This window comes from Mauremys reevesii, linkage group 22 (assembly GCF_016161935.1).
Source record: "Mauremys reevesii isolate NIE-2019 linkage group 22, ASM1616193v1, whole genome shotgun sequence".
NCBI classification, from domain to species: domain Eukaryota; kingdom Metazoa; phylum Chordata; order Testudines; family Geoemydidae; genus Mauremys; species Mauremys reevesii.
The window spans coordinates 8,962,420-8,979,376 of NC_052644.1; the positions used below are offsets into that span (position 1 = coordinate 8,962,420).

At 52.2% G+C, this 16,957-nt stretch overlaps 1 protein-coding gene across 1 annotated transcript in view; it reads left to right on the top strand.

Moving 5' to 3' along the window:
• The window catches only part of LOC120388133, a 736,578-nt gene that overhangs the window by 592,590 nt on the left and 127,031 nt on the right, over positions 1-16,957 (top strand). Inside the window, 4 exon segments of the mRNA XM_039509761.1 lie at positions 4,970-5,284; positions 6,944-7,273; positions 9,814-10,143; positions 14,989-15,318. Of these exon segments, the coding sequence (XP_039365695.1) occupies positions 4,970-5,284; positions 6,944-7,273; positions 9,814-10,143; positions 14,989-15,318 (1,305 nt within the window).

A 16,957-nucleotide genomic window follows, 5' to 3' on the forward strand; every position in this document is an offset into this window, starting at 1 on the left:
AAACTTATTTAATCTGTTTAGCTTAACAAAGAGGTTAATGGGTGACAATCACAGTCTGTAAGTATCTACACAGGGAACAAGTATTTCATAATGGGCTCTTCAATCTAGCAGTGAAAGGAGGGACAGGAATGAGGCATTTACTAAGGGTCATGGTGGATTCTCCATCACTTTTTGACAACTTTTAACTCACGATTGGATGTTTTTCTAAACATTCTAGGAGTTATTTCAGGGCAGGTCTCTGGCCTGTGCGATACAGGACTCAGACTAGAATCTGAGTGGTCCCTTTTGACCTAGGAATCTATGAATCTGTAAAACCCCCGAATAAAACTTTCTACCATCCTATCAGACTGTGCTGGGTATGCGGGGCTGGGGCAGGTTTGTGGAGCCGTTCTGAGTTGTCTTCGCATCAGGAGTTGTGCTGGACTATATCCAGCAGCTGCTATTGGTGTTTATCAGTAACTCAGAAGAGCAAGGAATGGGTCTTCCTGCTGTAGGATTTTCTTGGCTGGCTGTACAGCTCTTTCAGCTTCTCTGTTCACTGGGGTAATGTGGGAGGCTCAAAATAAGATCAGAATCATACTTCATTTGGAATGTCAAATTCTGCTGTGGTGAAGTGTGGTCCGTTGTCTGTCACTAGTAGCTCTGGAATACCAAAGTGAGCAAAAATGCACTTCATTTTCTCGATAACACTGTGACATGTCTTTCAAATACATTATCTCTATATACCTGGAAAAATAGTCCATGATGACCGGATAATGACGGCCTCTGAATTTCCATAAATCTGCAGCTAGTCTCTTCAAGGTCTCTCTGGTGGGAGTGTCTGTACACTGCATGGTTCAGCATTGTCTCTTAACTTGATTTGTACTGGATCTCCTTTCAAAAGCCCAATATCATAAGAACATAAGAACAGCCATACTGGATAAGAGCAATGGTCCATCTAGCCCAGTATCCTGTCTTCTAATAGTGGCCAATGCCAATCGCTTCAGAGGGAATGAATAGAACAGGCAATCATCAAGTGATCCATCCTCTGTCGTCCACTCCCAGCTTCTGGCAAAAAGAGGCTAGGAACACTCAGAGCATGGTGCTGCATCCCTTCCCATCTTGTCTAATAGCCATGGATGGACCTATCCTCCATGAATTTCTCTAGTTCTTTTTTGAACTCTGTTATAGTGTTGGCCTTTACAACATCCTCTGGCAAAGAGTTCCATAGATTGACCTTGTGTTATATCATCAAATCCTCCAGTGAGTTCTTCCACTTTTCTCATTAGGCCCATTCCGGCAGCCACACTGCGTCTGAGAAGGTTGTTGGTCTGTGGTTCTTTGATCACATGCACTGTGAATGCAAAGCTTTTGTCTTAGTAAATTGTTTCTGTGGTGAACTGGCCCATGCAGTTCAGAATATCTCCAGGGCTAATCACAGCTATGTCAGGTGACTTCAGCTCTGGGAGGGATTGAAGAGGAATGTAAGTCCCTTCTGAGATGCCTGAGACATCAGCTCCTGAGTCAATTTGCTAGGCAATTGTCTTGCCATGAACATTCAGTTTCACTCTCCAGCTAGGCTCTACGTCATTGCAAGTGGCGGATCCCAGAAACAAAAGCTCTTGATTGTCTGTAATCTGAGTCAGCTCCACAACTATTTTGGTGCTGCAAGCAGATGCAAAATGTCCATATTTCATGGAAATATTACGCCATGTGCCGCTGGCTGGACATGCATCATCTCTTGGGCTAGGACTTTTTCCTTGTGCATGTAGGCCAGGATTTGCTCTCTTAGCCTGGATGTTCTCTCTCCTGGCTTCAGGGGTATTATGATAATAAGCTTTAACACTCTAGCATCTGTTTAAACCTTCTAAGACTACAACTACACTAGGGAGCTTACAGCGGCGGAGCTGCAGTGATGCAGTGGTGCTGCTGTAAGGTCTCTAATGTAACCACTTTGAGCTGACGGGAGAGCTCTCCAGTCGGCTTAACTACTCCAGCCCTGTGAGTGGCAGTAGCTACATCCGTGAGAGAGCGTCTTTTGCCCACATAGTGCTGTCCACACCGGTGCTTAGGTCAGTGTAACTTACATTGCTCGAGGGGGCTTTTTCAGACCCCTGAGAGACATGTTATACTGCAGCAAGTGCTAGTGTAGACATTGCCTAAGCTAGTTTCATGTTTTTCAAGTTGCTCCTGCCTTTGGTTCTGTTGTTTGACTAATTCAGACTGGTTTGTTATTTGAACAGCTGGGTCTAGAGTTAAATCTCTCTTCAGTTGTAGCTGCTGTGAAAGGATTTTATCAGTTAACCCAATAACCAGCTTGTCTGTGACATTTTCAGACTTTGCATGCCCAAAATCACAGTTTTCAGCCTATCTGTGCGGAGCTCTTATAAAACATTCCAAACTTTCCCCTGGGTCTTGAGTTCTCTGGTGAAAACAAGCTCTTCCATAAGCCGGGGTCCTCTGAGATATAAAGTATGCATCAAACATAGCCAGACCCCTTTCATAGTCACCTTTGTGACTGTCTTCAGTAACGTGAAAGGATTTAAAGATATGCTCTGCCAGTTTCCCGTTGCCGACATTAAAGAAGATACCTGTGTCTCTCCAGGGTCTTTGTGCAGCTTGGCAGCAATGTGAAATCTTGTTTCCAGTGTGTCCATGGTGAAGTTTGTGAAAGCTGAAGTTCTCTGGGGCACTGAAGAGTGGCCTGGTGATGAGATCCTGCAACCTTTGTAGCTTTGTTCCTTCTATATCTGTTCTTTGTTTACTCCAGACACCATCATGTTCTTCTGTACCAGACATGGACTGGTCACAGAGTTTGCTTTTACAGACCACAATCCTTTAATGCTCTGCCAGATATGCTGAGATTAGCTTTAAAAAAGGTATTTTACACACATCGCCACCTAGTGGCTGAGCAGTATAATGCAGTTTAGCGCTCCTTTACACAGCATGTGGGACTGTCACACTCCAGGTCGGGGGGAAGCCAGGCCTGAGGGGAGCAGGGTGTGAGGGTCTTGAAACATTTCTGCACTGGAAACATTACAGTGGCACAGTGGCAGCTCTGCAACTGTAACACTTCTGTGTAGATGCTACTGACGCCGACAGGAGGGGCAGGGGGTTCAATCCACCTCCCTGAGAGGCAGTAGATAGATAGAAATAGAACATGCAGCTGAGTCTTTTCTCTCAGTTAGGGTGACCAGACCTCCCGATAAAATTGGGACTGTCCCGATATTCAGCTGTTTGTCCAGCATCCCAACCGATGTATGGCCGGGATGCCATTTGTCCTGCTATTTTGGCTCGGCCGTTTTTTTTTTTTTTTTTGCTTTGCCAGCACTCCGGCTTTTTTTCTTTTGGCTTGGGCAGTTGTCCCGATATTTTGTTCTTGCCATCTGGTCACCCTACTCTCAATGCATCAAGAGATGGCAGGGGAGAGCTAACTCAGGCCCCTGCTTACATCAGCCAGTGTTTGGAGATCCCCAAGGTGACCAGCCATGGAGACAGAGACTTACCTCATCTCTTTGCTTTCTTTCAGCTTCCATGACAGGATTCCCCATGGCAGGTAAATACAAACATAGGCAGAGGGTGCAGGGTCTGTCTGTATGTGTGGGGTGCATGCTGCAGTGTGCAGCTATCTCATAATTTGGGGCGAGGAAGGGCAGAGTTAAGGTTATTTAATCTAGTCATTCAAGTGTAGGACTGGAGACCTGGGTTCTCCAGACTCACCCCATGCACTCAGCCCATCACTTCCTCAGTTTCCCCACCAGTGAATTGTCAACAAGATGGGCTGCGTGGCAGAGTGAGCAGAGCACAGGGCATCCTGGCAGTTGGGTACTTGTGGAAATGCACCAGCCATCCAGCATCCGAAGGGCTCACCCTTGCCCAGTAAGGCCGATTGAAATTTGGGCTCTGGCAGCGGCTGGCTGAGCCACATCAGTCTGGGATGACACCAGATTTACCCTGGGGGATGATCTGCCCCAACAGGCATTTTTGTCTTTTACTTATTGTTAGAGCTGTTTCAGCTCAGCCCTGGCTGTGGCTGGTGAGTGGCCCCACCCCTGCAAAGGGCAAGGGGAGGTGCTGTGTACATACACTGGGGCACCGTGACACCAGCTGGGGCCTGAGAGAGGTGGGGGTGGAGTAGCAGGAACTGGGCTGCTGTGGCACCCTCAGCACCAGGACAGGGCTCGGTTCAGCACGGGACTGGCCCTGTCTGTGTGTGGAATGTAGAGGAGCCGAGTCAGCCCCAGTCAGGGCCAGTGGAGGCTTTTGGGGGAGCAGAACTACAGCCCCGTGAGGCTGCTGCTGTTGGCTCTGGCCAGGCAGGGTCATTGGGGCGCAGACAGGGAGGGAGCCCAGGCAGGGGCAAAGGGCAGTTCAGTCTCCTGACCAGTTTTGCCCTTTGCCCCTTGGCTGGGAGCCGCTCAGACTGAGGGCTGGCCTGGCCTGCACACACCTGTCCTGTCATGGAGGGGAATTAACCCCAGCAGCTCATTTCACATTTTGGGCATCACAGAGCTGCAGTGGCTGCCACTTCCACTCACTACCAGCTTGGACCCAGGGCCCCAGACGTGAAAGCCCAGTGCCTGTTCCCCCCACACCAGCCACTGCCCCTCCCTCAGCTGGGGCCAAACGGGAACTGGTGCCCTCTGGGGGGCAAGCTCCAGGTCCCCTTCCCCCAACGTACTGTGTCAGCTCAACCCGCTCGCACAGACTGTACTGGAGCCAGTGTCCCCTGGGGGGAAAGACCCTGTGTCCCATTCTCCATCCCACGAGTCAGCCCTTCCCCCGTGCCTGGGACAGGATCAGAGCTGGTGACCTCCAGAGAGGAACCCCGCAGTGTCCCATTCACAGGCCCCCTGAGCCAGCCTGTCTGCCACACTGAGACTGAATGGGAGCCAGAGCAAACTATAGGAAACAAGCCCCATACTCCTTTCCTCTAGCCCATCTCTGAATGTTTATCTCCTTGGGGTGTTTGCAGACTCAGGCATCCCAGAACTAACTCAGCTTCGACTGGTGAACGGTTCGAGTCGCTGCGCTGGGAGAGTCGAGGTGCTTCACAACCAGCAGTGGGGAACCGTGTGTGATGACAGCTGGGATTTAACTGAAGCCAGAGTCGTGTGCAGGCAGCTGGGCTGTGGGCCGGCGCTATCAGCCCCAGGAGGGGCTCACTTTGGGCGAGGATCTGACCGTATCTGGCTGGATGACGTTCACTGCACCGGGACAGAAGCTGCCCTCGCCGAATGCAGGGCTAAGCCTTGGGGATACAATAATTGTAACCATGGAGAAGATGCCGGTGTTGTGTGCTCAGGTAACCTTCATCGACCACCGTGCGTGTTGCAGGGAGCAGGGTGGGAAGCTCATTACGGGGCATTGTCCCCTCACAGCCAGTGCTGACCCCAGCATGGTGCTTGGGGCCTGTGCTTCAGAGAGCAATATGGTGGTTCCAATAGGGGGCGCTCTCCTCTCACATGCTGTGCTGACCCTAATTCTCCAGAGCACTTCTATGGGCCTGTGCTGCAGGGAGCAGGGTGGAGGCTCAGTAAGGGGCGCTCTGCCCTTGAAGTCAGTGCTGGCGCCAGTGCCCTAGTGCAGTGCCAAAGGGCTTGTGCTGGAGGTATGGGGATGGGGTGTCAGTAGGGGGCGCTTTCCCCTTGCAGTTCTGCTGATACAAATGCCCTAGTGCGGTGCCATAGGCCGCTGGCATGAGAAAGCCTGGTCTGTGCCTACTGGGGTTCAGCTCCACGGACTCTCCTGGCCACAGGCCACGCAAGCCGTGCCCTTTAGGCCACACGGGGTGGCCTCTCTCCGGGTTGGCAATAGGCACATTCCACCGCCAGCCCTCCACGTGTCTCCTTGCAGCACCTAGCCCCAGTCCCACTGGGCACTCAAAGCAATGACAGATCTGCTGCTCCCAAAGGAACAGGGTCCCAAGGTGACCAGCTCCAACTCCCATCTCTGCCCCAATCAACGCACAGCTCTAGATCCCTTCATAGTCACACCAAGGACAAGTGATTTCATAGAGTGTAGAGATTTGAGGGGTAGCAAGGAGACGGGTTGGAAAGAAATGGTTCCATGGCCAATAAAATCATACCACGCTGACTAGAGCCTAGACTCATTGAACGAGATACATTTCTATCAGGTAGAAATCACCCCTCAGTCCTTCCAGGGTTTTACTCCAGGCTTGGCTGTGATCTCCTGTTCCTGAGACAAACGCTGGTCAGCCCAGCTCTACTATCATTCATCTGAGACTGGTACTGGGCTGGCAGCACTAGACAGGAGTGCAGCAATGGCTGCCACAAAACGATGTTGCCAAGTCAGTCGTGGCAAGTGTGGAGCAACCGCAGGGGCAGGTGTTTGCTTCAGGAGGGGGCCGACCTGCTTGTAGGAAGTGTGCATTGCCTCTGCACTGGTCGGAACCATTGTCAGCCTGGTGCGCAGCAGGTTCCTGCCAGGTGTCCCTGCGCTTTAGGCAGTTCTAAGGGGGATGGACTCTGGGTGAGGTTTTCAGGGAGCTATGGAGCCAACACATGTAATTTTGATGCTGATGTCAGGCTAAGGCAACCACTAATCAGCTCCCAGTCACCAAGATGCTTATGCCAGTGTCTGCCCTGCAGCATTGCACTGGAGCGAATATCAGTGACAGGAGTGAGGGTGTAAATCTGCTCCCCAGGAGGTTCCTGCCAGCAGTGTGGGGAGTGATCTTTTTCATTAAGTGCTCTAGAGGGAGCAGTAGGTCAGACTGCCGTCCAGTCTGCCTAACTAGGTGAGAGCTGGCTGGGAGGGGAGTGGACAAACTTCAACATTGCCCAAGTGATTAGCCTGGTCGGGGTAGGGAGCCCTTGACAGGCAGTGGCTGTGTGTACAGACCTGTCATACCCGTCGGCGGGAGGCGCTACATTCCCCAGCGACACGACAGATCAGAGGCCCAAGAACCTCTTTAAGTGTTTATTCCCTTGGGTGTTTGCAGACTCTAGCATATCTGAAGGGGCTCCGCTCCGACTGGTGAATGGTTCGAGTCGCTGCGTTGGGAGACTTGAGGTGTTTCACAACCTGCAGTGGGGAACCGTGTGTGATGACAGCTGGGACTTACAGGATGCCAGAGTTGTGTGCAGGCAGCTGGGCTGTGGGACGGCGCTATCAGCCCCAGTTGGGGCTCATTTTGGGCGAGGATCTGACCATATTTGGCTGAATAATGTCAACTGTACAGGGACAGAAGTTGCCCTCTCCGATTGCAGGGCTCGGCCTGTGGGAGACAATAACTGTACCCACGGAGAAGATGCTGGTGTCAAGTGCTCAGGTAACCTTCCTCCATCATGCCACTGTGGGTGGTGCAGGGATGGGGTGGGAAGCTTTCAGCACAGACCCAGCTCTCCTGTTTGAGTCAGTGCTGACCCCAGTGCCCCAGCACAGCACTTAAGGCCTGTGCTGCAGGGAGCAGTATCGTGCGCTTCAGAGAGAGACCCTCCCCATCACTGATCGCTCTAATCCCCCTGCCCCACTAGAGCACAATGGGGCGCTGGGTAACCGAAGATCCCATTTGTGGGATTTGGGGTCAAATGGAGCCTGCAGACGCTCAGGGGTCCCTTTATGTGGGTTTCCTACCACTGCCACTCTGGGCGATTTCCATCTCAGCTAATTACCTCCAAACTTGTATTATCCCCACTGCTATGACTGGAGACAGGGTTCTTCCTCACTCTCCTACAGAGCCCATGAGTTTCTGTGCCTGATCTCTCAGCTGCCCTTTTCCACCCCAGAAGTGGCTGCATGGCAGTAGTGGGGAGTAGGGCTGTTAAGTGACAAAAAAAATGTATTATGATTAATCATGCAATTAATCATGCCTTTGCACAATAATAGACTACCATTTATTTTAATTTTGGAGGGATGTTTTCTCCATTTTCAAATATATTGAATTCAATTACAATACACAATACATAGCAGGAGATACACAATTCCCCACCAAGGATTTCAGTCACAAATTAAATTAACACATTATCACCATGGTGGCCAAAGCATGAAGGGGCATATGAATGGTTAGCATATCCAGCAATACTAGCTGCAAAAGTGCCATACGAACGCCTATTCTGACTTTCTGGGGACATTGTAAATAAGAAGCAGGCAGCATTAAATCCCATATATGTAAACAAACTTGTTTGTCTTAGCGATTGGCTGAACAAGAAGTAGGAGTGAGTGGACATGTAGGCTCTAAGTTTTACATTGTTAAGTGCAGTTATGCAACAAAAAAGAAATCTACATTTGTATTTTGCACTTACACGAGAAAGAGATTGCACTACAGTACTTTTATGAGGTGAATTGAAAAATACGATTTCTTTTATCATGTGTACAGTGCAAATATTTGTAAACCAAAATAGTAATAAAAAGTGAGTGCTGTACACTATGTTTTCTGTGTTATAATTGAAATCAGTATGCTTGAAAATGTAGACAAACATCCAAAATATTTAATAAGTTTCAATTGGAATTCTATTGTTTAACAGTGCGATTATGTGACGGGGTCAGGACTCACCACCGCTGGCACCTCCTGCTGGTTGCTCCAGGGATTAGCTCTTGTCAGCTACTGAGCGCGCTCTGTGTGTGGTGTCTCACCTGTTGTCTGCTCTGCTGGTTTGGGAACTGCGTTGCTCCCCGCTCAGCAATGTCTGCTCTAGGACACTGCCCTCTGCCAGTGCCCACTACTCTACTCTCACCCCCTTCCAGAGAAGTGTGTGTGTGTGGGGGGTTAACAACAGCCTTCGGCTTGCACCTGCTTCAGTGGCCAACCACAACCCCAAAGTCTAGCCTCTCACCTCAGGGGCAAGTTGCAGTCTGTCTCCACAGTCCTCCGTGGCCAGGTGCAGTGCAAGGGAGGGACCCAGGCTGACCCGTTACCCTGGGTCCTGACCCAGGGACCCTCTAGTGGCAGCCTCTCTCTGCCCTCCTTCTCTCCCCTCTTGTCCGCCTGTCTTCCCTTGGCCACTTCCCCTTTGGCCCTGTGCACCCTGTCGACCCTTTTTAGTAGGGGCTGCAGCCTGACAGGTAACCAGGTCAGAGCTCTCCTCTGCTTCCTGGAGCCTGCCCAGCACTGCTCTTCTAAGGTGCTACCTCCTTTCCTCAGGAGCCAGTCCTCCCTTGCTAGTCAGGGAGAGACTGCCTTTTCCTTTGCTAGGCAGCCTTTATATATAACCCATCCCGGCCCTGATTGGCTGCCTCTTCCTTGGCCCTGATTGGCTCTCCACAGGCCTTCACTGATTGGCTGCTGGTCTGTACAGCCTCTCTGGCCTGTCCCAGCCCTTTTCCTTATGGAGTGGGGCAGTCACCCCACTACAGATTAAAACTGCGATTAATTTTTAAATTGTGATTAACTTTTTTGTGTTGATCGCGTAAGTTAACTGCGATTAATCTACAGCCCTAGTTTGAAATAAAGTGTTTCAGGTATTCCGCACATTCTGAGAATGACATTTTCCTCGAACCTCCTCTAGCCTTTCTGTTTCTGGTGTTGACGCTGACTTACCTCCTCACTGCTGGAGAAACACAGGCCCAGCACCAGAAACAACCCGTAACTGCGGATAGTGGGAGGGCCGAATGAACATGCTAGATATAAGCCAAGCAGCAGTCGGGGTGGGAATGGGGGGCATGTGACCCTGCACCCAGATGGATCAAGTATCATGGGGTAGCTGTGTTAGTCAGTATCCACAAAAACTACAAGGATTCCGGTGCACCTTAAAGACTAACAGATTTTTTTGGGCAGTTTCAGAGGTTATTCAGTCCCGTCATCCACCAGCATCACTAGTGATCAGATGCACAGGAACCTCCCTGAGTGTTTATTCCCTTGGGGCTTTGCAGAATCTGGCATCTCAGAAGTGGCTCAGCTCCGACTGGTGAAAGGTCTGAATCGCTGCGCTGGGAGGGTCGAGGTGCTTCACAACCAGCAGTGGGGAACGGTGTGTGACGACAACTGGGACATAACTGATGCTGGAGTTGTGTGCAGGCAGCTGGGCTGTGGGACGGCGCTATCAGTCCCAGGAGGGGCTCGATTTGGGCCAGGATCAGATCGTATCTGGCTGGATGACGTCAACTGCACAGGGACAGAAGCTGCCCTCTCCGATTGCAGAGCTCGTCCTTGGGGAAACAATAACTGTAACCATGGAGAAGATGCCGGTGTTGTGTGCTCAGGTAACCTTCTTCCACTACTGTGCATGTTGCAGGGAGCAGGGTGGGAAGCTCATTACGGGGTATTGTCCCCTCACAGCCATTGCTGACCCCACCACGGTGCTTTGGGGCCTGAGCTGCAAGGAGCAATATGTCGGTTCCAGTAGGGAGCGCTCTCCTCTCACACGCTGTGGTGACCCTAATTCCCTTGTGTGGGTCTATGGGCCTGTGATGTCGGGAGTGGGGCACGGGCTTAATGCGGTGCCAAGGGCCCTTGGCATGAGGAAACCTTGTCTGCGCCTGCTGGGGGGAAGCATCCTGACTCCCTAGGCCTTAGGCCACACAAGCCGTGTCCTCTAGGTCTTCTGGGGTGGTCTCTCTCCAGGTTGACAATAGGCAAACTCCAGCCCATAGCAGTGCCCAGCCCTTGTTCCACTGGGCATTCATAGCAGTCACAGATCTGCTGCTCCCAAAGGAACAGGGCTCCCAGCTGACCAGCTCCACCCCCCATCTCTGCCCCGATCAACGCACAGCCCTAGATCCCTTCACAGTGACAAGGACAAGTGATGTCACAGAGTGTAGAGATTCGAGGAGTAGCAAGGAGACGGGTTGGAAAGAAATGGTTTCATGGCCAATAAAATCATACCACGCTGACTAGAGCCTAGACTCATTGAACCAGACACTTTTCTGTCTGGTAGAGCAACGCTCACTCCACAGTCCTTCCAGGGTTTTACTCCAGGCTTGGCTGAGATCTCCTGTTCCTGAGACAAATGCTGTCAGCTGCCTCCTGGGTGAAAGGGAGCTCTTGTCCCCTTCTCTTTCTTCGTAGGTATATAAGGCTGATAGACCCCGGTCATTGGAATCAAACCTGGAACCTCTGAAGCTTAGTGCATGAGTCTCTACTGCATAAGCTAAAAACCAACGGGCTGTTAGCTAAGGTTGCAGAGCAGAGTCATTTTATCTCATTCTCAGTGAAACTAGATGGAACAGAACACAGAACCCACAAGATATGTGGGTTACAGGTACAGCTTATTGTCTTCCCAGAGGGGGGTCTCTCTTTGAAGACTTGTGCTGAGAGTCCTTTGTCTTTGCAAATTCTCAGGCCCCCCCCTGGACCCAGACAGTGAATACAGCCTGTCTCCATGGCTGGGCTTTGTTCTATGTGCTGATTGGCTCAGTCGAAGGGATTGCCATGGCGCAGGTGACAAGCTTCACTTCAACACTTCTAGAGCCTCATATTCTACACTTTACATCTCTCCTCAACTATGTCCCATACAAACATCTTGCCCCCATGAGGGTGACGAGTGGGCTGCTGGCTCTTGGTAGAGACCTCACATACCACCTCTGATGAGCGGTTGTCCATATATGTCAACCTGAGGATCCCCGTAAAACTTAAGGCATCCCTGTGCCCTCTGCCAGTTGGTGTCTAGTTATCTCTGGGCCAGACTCCTCTGCAGCACAATGGGGACCTGGGGAACTGCAGCTCCCACTGGTTGGATCTGGTGTCAATGGAGCCTGCAGCCACTCACTCCAACTAAAAATCCAGGGCCAATTTCTCAAGATCCAGTTCCCAGTCACTGTGTTCCACTGGATTTGCATTTCAGGGAATTAGTCCTAAAGTTGTAACTTCCCCAAAGGCTGGACACAGGAGACACAATTCTTCCTCACGTTGTGCCCTACACAGCCTACATATTCCCTGTCCTGTTTCTCAGCTGCCCTGTCCTACCCCAGGCTATATGTCCCTGGCCTCTCTACTGTGACCTCTGCAGGTCGCTCTCTTGAGGCTCCACCCAGCTCCAGTGACTATCAGCTCCTAGTGGGGAAATCTCAGTGCTGAAGCAGGCTGGGCAGAAACACTGTCTCCCAGCAGGTGATTTCAGCTCTAGTGATCACTGAAACCAAAAAGACTCCTAATGGAGCCTTCATTAACTCTATCTTTGAAGAGTGGGGAGGGGCAGATTAAAACATGCCTAGACCTCTTACTCAGAGCCCACACCCCTCAGCAGGAACACCCATCTCCACCCCCTCTCACTGTTGATAGGGGTCTGGTATCTGACTCCCTGGTTAGTGAGTTTAGTTCAGTTGTGGGTGACCCCCTCAGTCAGGGCAGGCTAAGCACAGTTCTGCTGCCCTTTACTCAGACAATCAGGACAACATTATTTCACTACCCTGCATTCAAGTACTACAGTGATTTGTAACCCAGCACCACCCAACACAGCTCTGTCTGCTGGATACCTAGGCAGAGTGGGTGTGACTTGTAAACACAGTCGGTCTTCAAACCTTTCCCCCTCCCCAGCTCATCACTAGCTGTCAGGGGAGAGCTCGTTCCCACCATGCTTATGTCTAGCTTGTTCAGCCATCTGACTGTGCATCCTCAAGGTCCAGTCTTCTAACGGGGATCTCGTCCACCACGTGTGACTGTCTGTATTCCTGCCCCACAGGCACACTTAGAAGATGGGGCTAAGCCAAATCTCTGCATTGCAGCAGTCCCTCTGGCCAGTCCAGTGTTGGCTTCAGGAGGGGGCCGATCTGCTTGTAGGAAGTGTGCATTGCCTCTGCACTGGTCAGAACCATTGTCAGCCTGGTGTGCAGCAGGTTCCTGTCAGCCGCCACTGTGCTCCAGGGGGATTGTCTCTGGGTGAGATTTTCAGGGAGCGATGGCACCAACACATGTAAATTCGATGCTGATATCAAGCTAAGGCAACAACTAATGACACGGGTGATTGTGTTCAGCTCCCAATCACCAAGATGCTTATGCCAGCGTCTGCCCCACAGCACTGCACAGTATCGCACTGGAGCGAATACCAGTGTCATGAGTTTGATTATAGAAACCCACCTGATGTGCTGAGACTACCTGTGAGCCCATTTTCTCTGCCAGTTTGGGCCTCTAGAACCCTGTGTTGTTGAGACAGATATGCTAATCTGCTGCAACACAGACCCAGGGTATGCCCCACACCCGGGGCCGGTGCAAAGATGTTTCGTGCCCTAGGCAAAACTTCCACCTTGCGCCCTCCTCCGTCCCCTAACCCCCGCCCTGAGGCGCCTCCCCCACACACAGTAGCTCCCCCCCCCTGCCCTGATGCGCCATCCCTGCAGCAGCTCCCCACCCTCCACCCTGAGGCACCCCCTCCACCCCAGCTCACCCCTGCTCCACCTGCACCCCGAGCACAACGTCGCTGCTTCACTTCTCCTGCCTCCCCGGCTTGCGGCACCAATCAGCTTAGTGCCGCAAGCGTGGGAGGCAGGAGAAGTGAAGCAGCCATGGCATGCTCGGCGAGGAGGCGGAGCAGGGGTGAGCCGGGGTGGTGAGTTCCCCTGCGTCCCGCCCTCCCCTCCCTTCACTTGCGGCAGGCTGCCCTCCCCACACTCCCCTGCTCCAGCTCCCTCCACCTAAATGCCGGCAGTGATCACGGCGACTGAAGAAAATGCTGCTTCCCAAATCCTAGTGCCCTAGGCAACTGCCTAGGTTGCCTAAATGGTTTCACCGGCCCTGCCCACACCCCCAAAGCTGCAGCCCACGCCCCCAAAGCTGTAGACTTAACTGAAAACGGCTTAGCAAGTGCTCCTGTCTCTAGCACCAAGAGACCCAGCTCCCAATGGGATCCAAACACGAAATAAATCCATTTTACTCTGTATAAAGCTTATACAGAGTATAACACATTACTTTTTTAATAAGCATCATCAGCATGGAAGCATGTTGTCTGGAGTGGTGGCCGAAGCATGAAGCGGGATATGAATATTTAGCATATCTGACATGTAAATACCTTGCAATGCTACCTGCAAAAGTGGCAGGCGAACGCCTCTTCTCACTTTAGGGTGACATCGCAAATAAGAAGCAGGCAGCATTCTCTCCCATAAATGTAAACAAACTTGTTTGTCTGAGCGATTGGCTGAACAAGAAGTAAGACTGAGAGAATGTGTAGACTCTACTTTTTTTTCTGAGTGCAGTTATGTAACAAAAAAAATTCTACATTTGTAAGTTCAACTTTCAGGATAAAGAGCTGGCACTACAGTACCTGTATGAGGTGAATTGAAAAATACTATTTCTTTTACCATTTTTACAATGCAAATATTTGTAATCCAAAATATGGTAAAAAATGTTTTATCCGACACTTCACCAACTGGAAAGCTCTATAAATCTGCATTTCTGATCTTCATTGAAATGCTGGTTTATAGTCGAGTTGGTGGGGGGGTTGAGGCGCAGGAGGGGGTGTGGAGCAAGGGCTCTGGGAGGTACTTTGAGTGTGGGAGATGAGGTAGTACACGAGAGGAGGTGCGGGGTGTTGGATACGGGGGGCCGCTCACCTCGGATGGCTCCCTGCAAGTGCCGAGCTGTCCTGGGCTCTGGCTACTCCTAAGCAGAGGTGTGTCAGACGGCTCTGCATGCTGCCCCCACCCAGTGCTGGCTGCACAGCTCCCATTGGCTGGGCACCATGGCCAATGGAAGCTGCGGGGGCAGTGCCTGTGGGCGGAGGGAGCGCGCCAAGTTCCCTGATGCGCCTCCCCATAAGAGCAGCCAGGAAATGTTGCCTCTTACGAGAAGCCACCCGAGGTGAGTGGCCCCCAAATCCAGCACCCCGCACCCGATACTGTGCCCCAGCTGCCTGCCCCAACCCCCTCCTGCTCCCAAACTTCCTCCCTCTTAGTTAACCTGCATTTTTCATTTACCGGCACCCTCCATTCTCCCAACATGCCAGATAAAACAACTTTTATAGAAATAATTATATAAATTGACAGGGAGTGAACCCCTAACAGGCTATTGCAGAGACTGTTCAGACCCATCCGTGGGAGGCTCCATGTTTGGCAGTGTCACTAGTGATCAGATGCACAGGAACCTCCCTGAGTGTTTATTCCCTTGGGGCTTTGCAGATGCTGGCGTTTCAGAAGTGGCTCAGCTCCGATTGGTGAACGGCCCAAGTCCCTGCGCTGGGAGAGTCGAGGTGCTTCACAACCAGCAGTGGGGAACCGTGTGTGATGACAGCTGGGATATAACTGAGGCCAGAATCGTGTGCAGGCAGCTGGGCTGTGGGACGGCGCTATCAGCCCCAGGCAGAGCTCGATTTGGGCAAGGGTCAGACCAAATCTGGCTGGATGATGTTCACTGCACAGGGACAGAAGCTGCCCTCACTGAGTGCAGGGCTCGGTCTTGGGGAGACAATAACTGTAACCATGGAGAAGATGCCGGTGTTGTGTGCTCAGGTAAGCTTCTTCCACCACGCTGCATGTTGCAGGGAGCAAAGTGGGAAGCTCATTATGGGGTATTGTCCTCTCACAGCCAGAACTGACCGCAGCATGGTCCTTGGGGCCTGTGCTTCAATCAACAATATGGTGGGTCCAGTATGGAGCGCTCTCCTCTCAGAGGCTGTGCTGACCCTAATTCCCCTGTGCGGTTCCACAGGCCGCTTCTGGTGTGCAGGGCAGAGTCAGGACAGGCAGGAAGCCTGCCTTAGCTCCTGCATTGCGCTGCTGACTGGGAGCAGACGGAGGTAAGCCTGTCCTCTAACCCTGAGCCCTCCCCCAAACCCGGCCCCCCCACCTGAACCCCAAATCCCTCACCCAGTCCCCCACCCCAATCCCCTGTCCCATCCCAGAGCCCCCTCCTGCACCCTGAAACCCTCTGCCCCACCCTACAGCCTGGAGCCCCCTAATGAACCCTGAAACCGTCTGCCCCACCCTACAGCCTGGAGCCCCCTCCTGCACCACAAACTGCTCATCCCCGGCCCCAACCCAGAGCCAGCAACCCCAGACGGGGCCCTCACCACCCCGCACCGCAACCCCCTGTCTCAACCCACAACCCCCTCCCACACTTTGAACCCCTAATTTCTGGCCCCACTCCAGAGCCCGCACCACCAGTGAGAGCCCTCATCCCCTCCTGCACCCCAACCCTCCTCCAGCCCAGTGAAATTGAGTGAGGATGGGGAAAGCGAGTCACTGAGGGAGGGAGAATGTAGTGAGCGGGGGATAGGGCCTCGGGGAAGGGCTGGGGAAGGGGGCATGGACTGAGGGAAGGGGCGGGGCTAGGATGTTCAGATTTGTACAATTAAAAAGTTGGTAACCCTAGGGCTCTCCCCTTGAAATCACTGCTGGCCCCAGTGCCCCAGTGGGGTGCCAAGGGGCCTATCCTGCAGGGAGGGGTGTGTCAGTAGCGGGCACTCTTCCTTGCAATTGTGCTAGTCCTGATGCCCTAGTGAGGTGCCATGGGCCCCTAGCACGAGGAAGTCTTGTCTGTGCCCGCTGGGGAGGAACTCCCGGACTCCCTCGGCCACAGGCCACACAAGCCGTGCCCTCTAGCCCTCGTGGGGTGGCCTCTCTCTGTGTTGGCAATAGGCACACTCCAGCCCCAAGGCGTCCATATATTCCCCTGCAGCACCCAGCCCCTGTCCCACTGGGCACTCACTGCAGTCACAGATTCACTGATTCCAAAGGAACAGGGCTCCCAGGTGACCAGTTCCAACTCCCATTACCACCCTGACCACTGTACAGCACTAGATCCCTTCAGAGTGACAACAAGGACAAGTGATTTCACGGAGTGTAGAGATTCGAGGGGTAGCAAGGAGAAGGGTTGGAAAGAAATGGTTCCATGGCCAATAAAATCATACCACGCTGACTAGAGCCTAGACTCACTGAACGAGATACTTTTCTGTCTGGTAGAGCAACAGCAGGGTTTTACTCCAGGCTTGGCTGAGATCTCCTGTTCCTGAGACAAATGCTGTCAGCTGCCTCCTGGGTGAAAGGGAGCTCTTGTCCCCTCTCCTCTGCTCTTTCTTTGTAGGTACAGACCATTGTGTCTTCCCAGAGGATGTCTCTCTTCAGAGACTTGTGCTGAGGGTCCTTAATT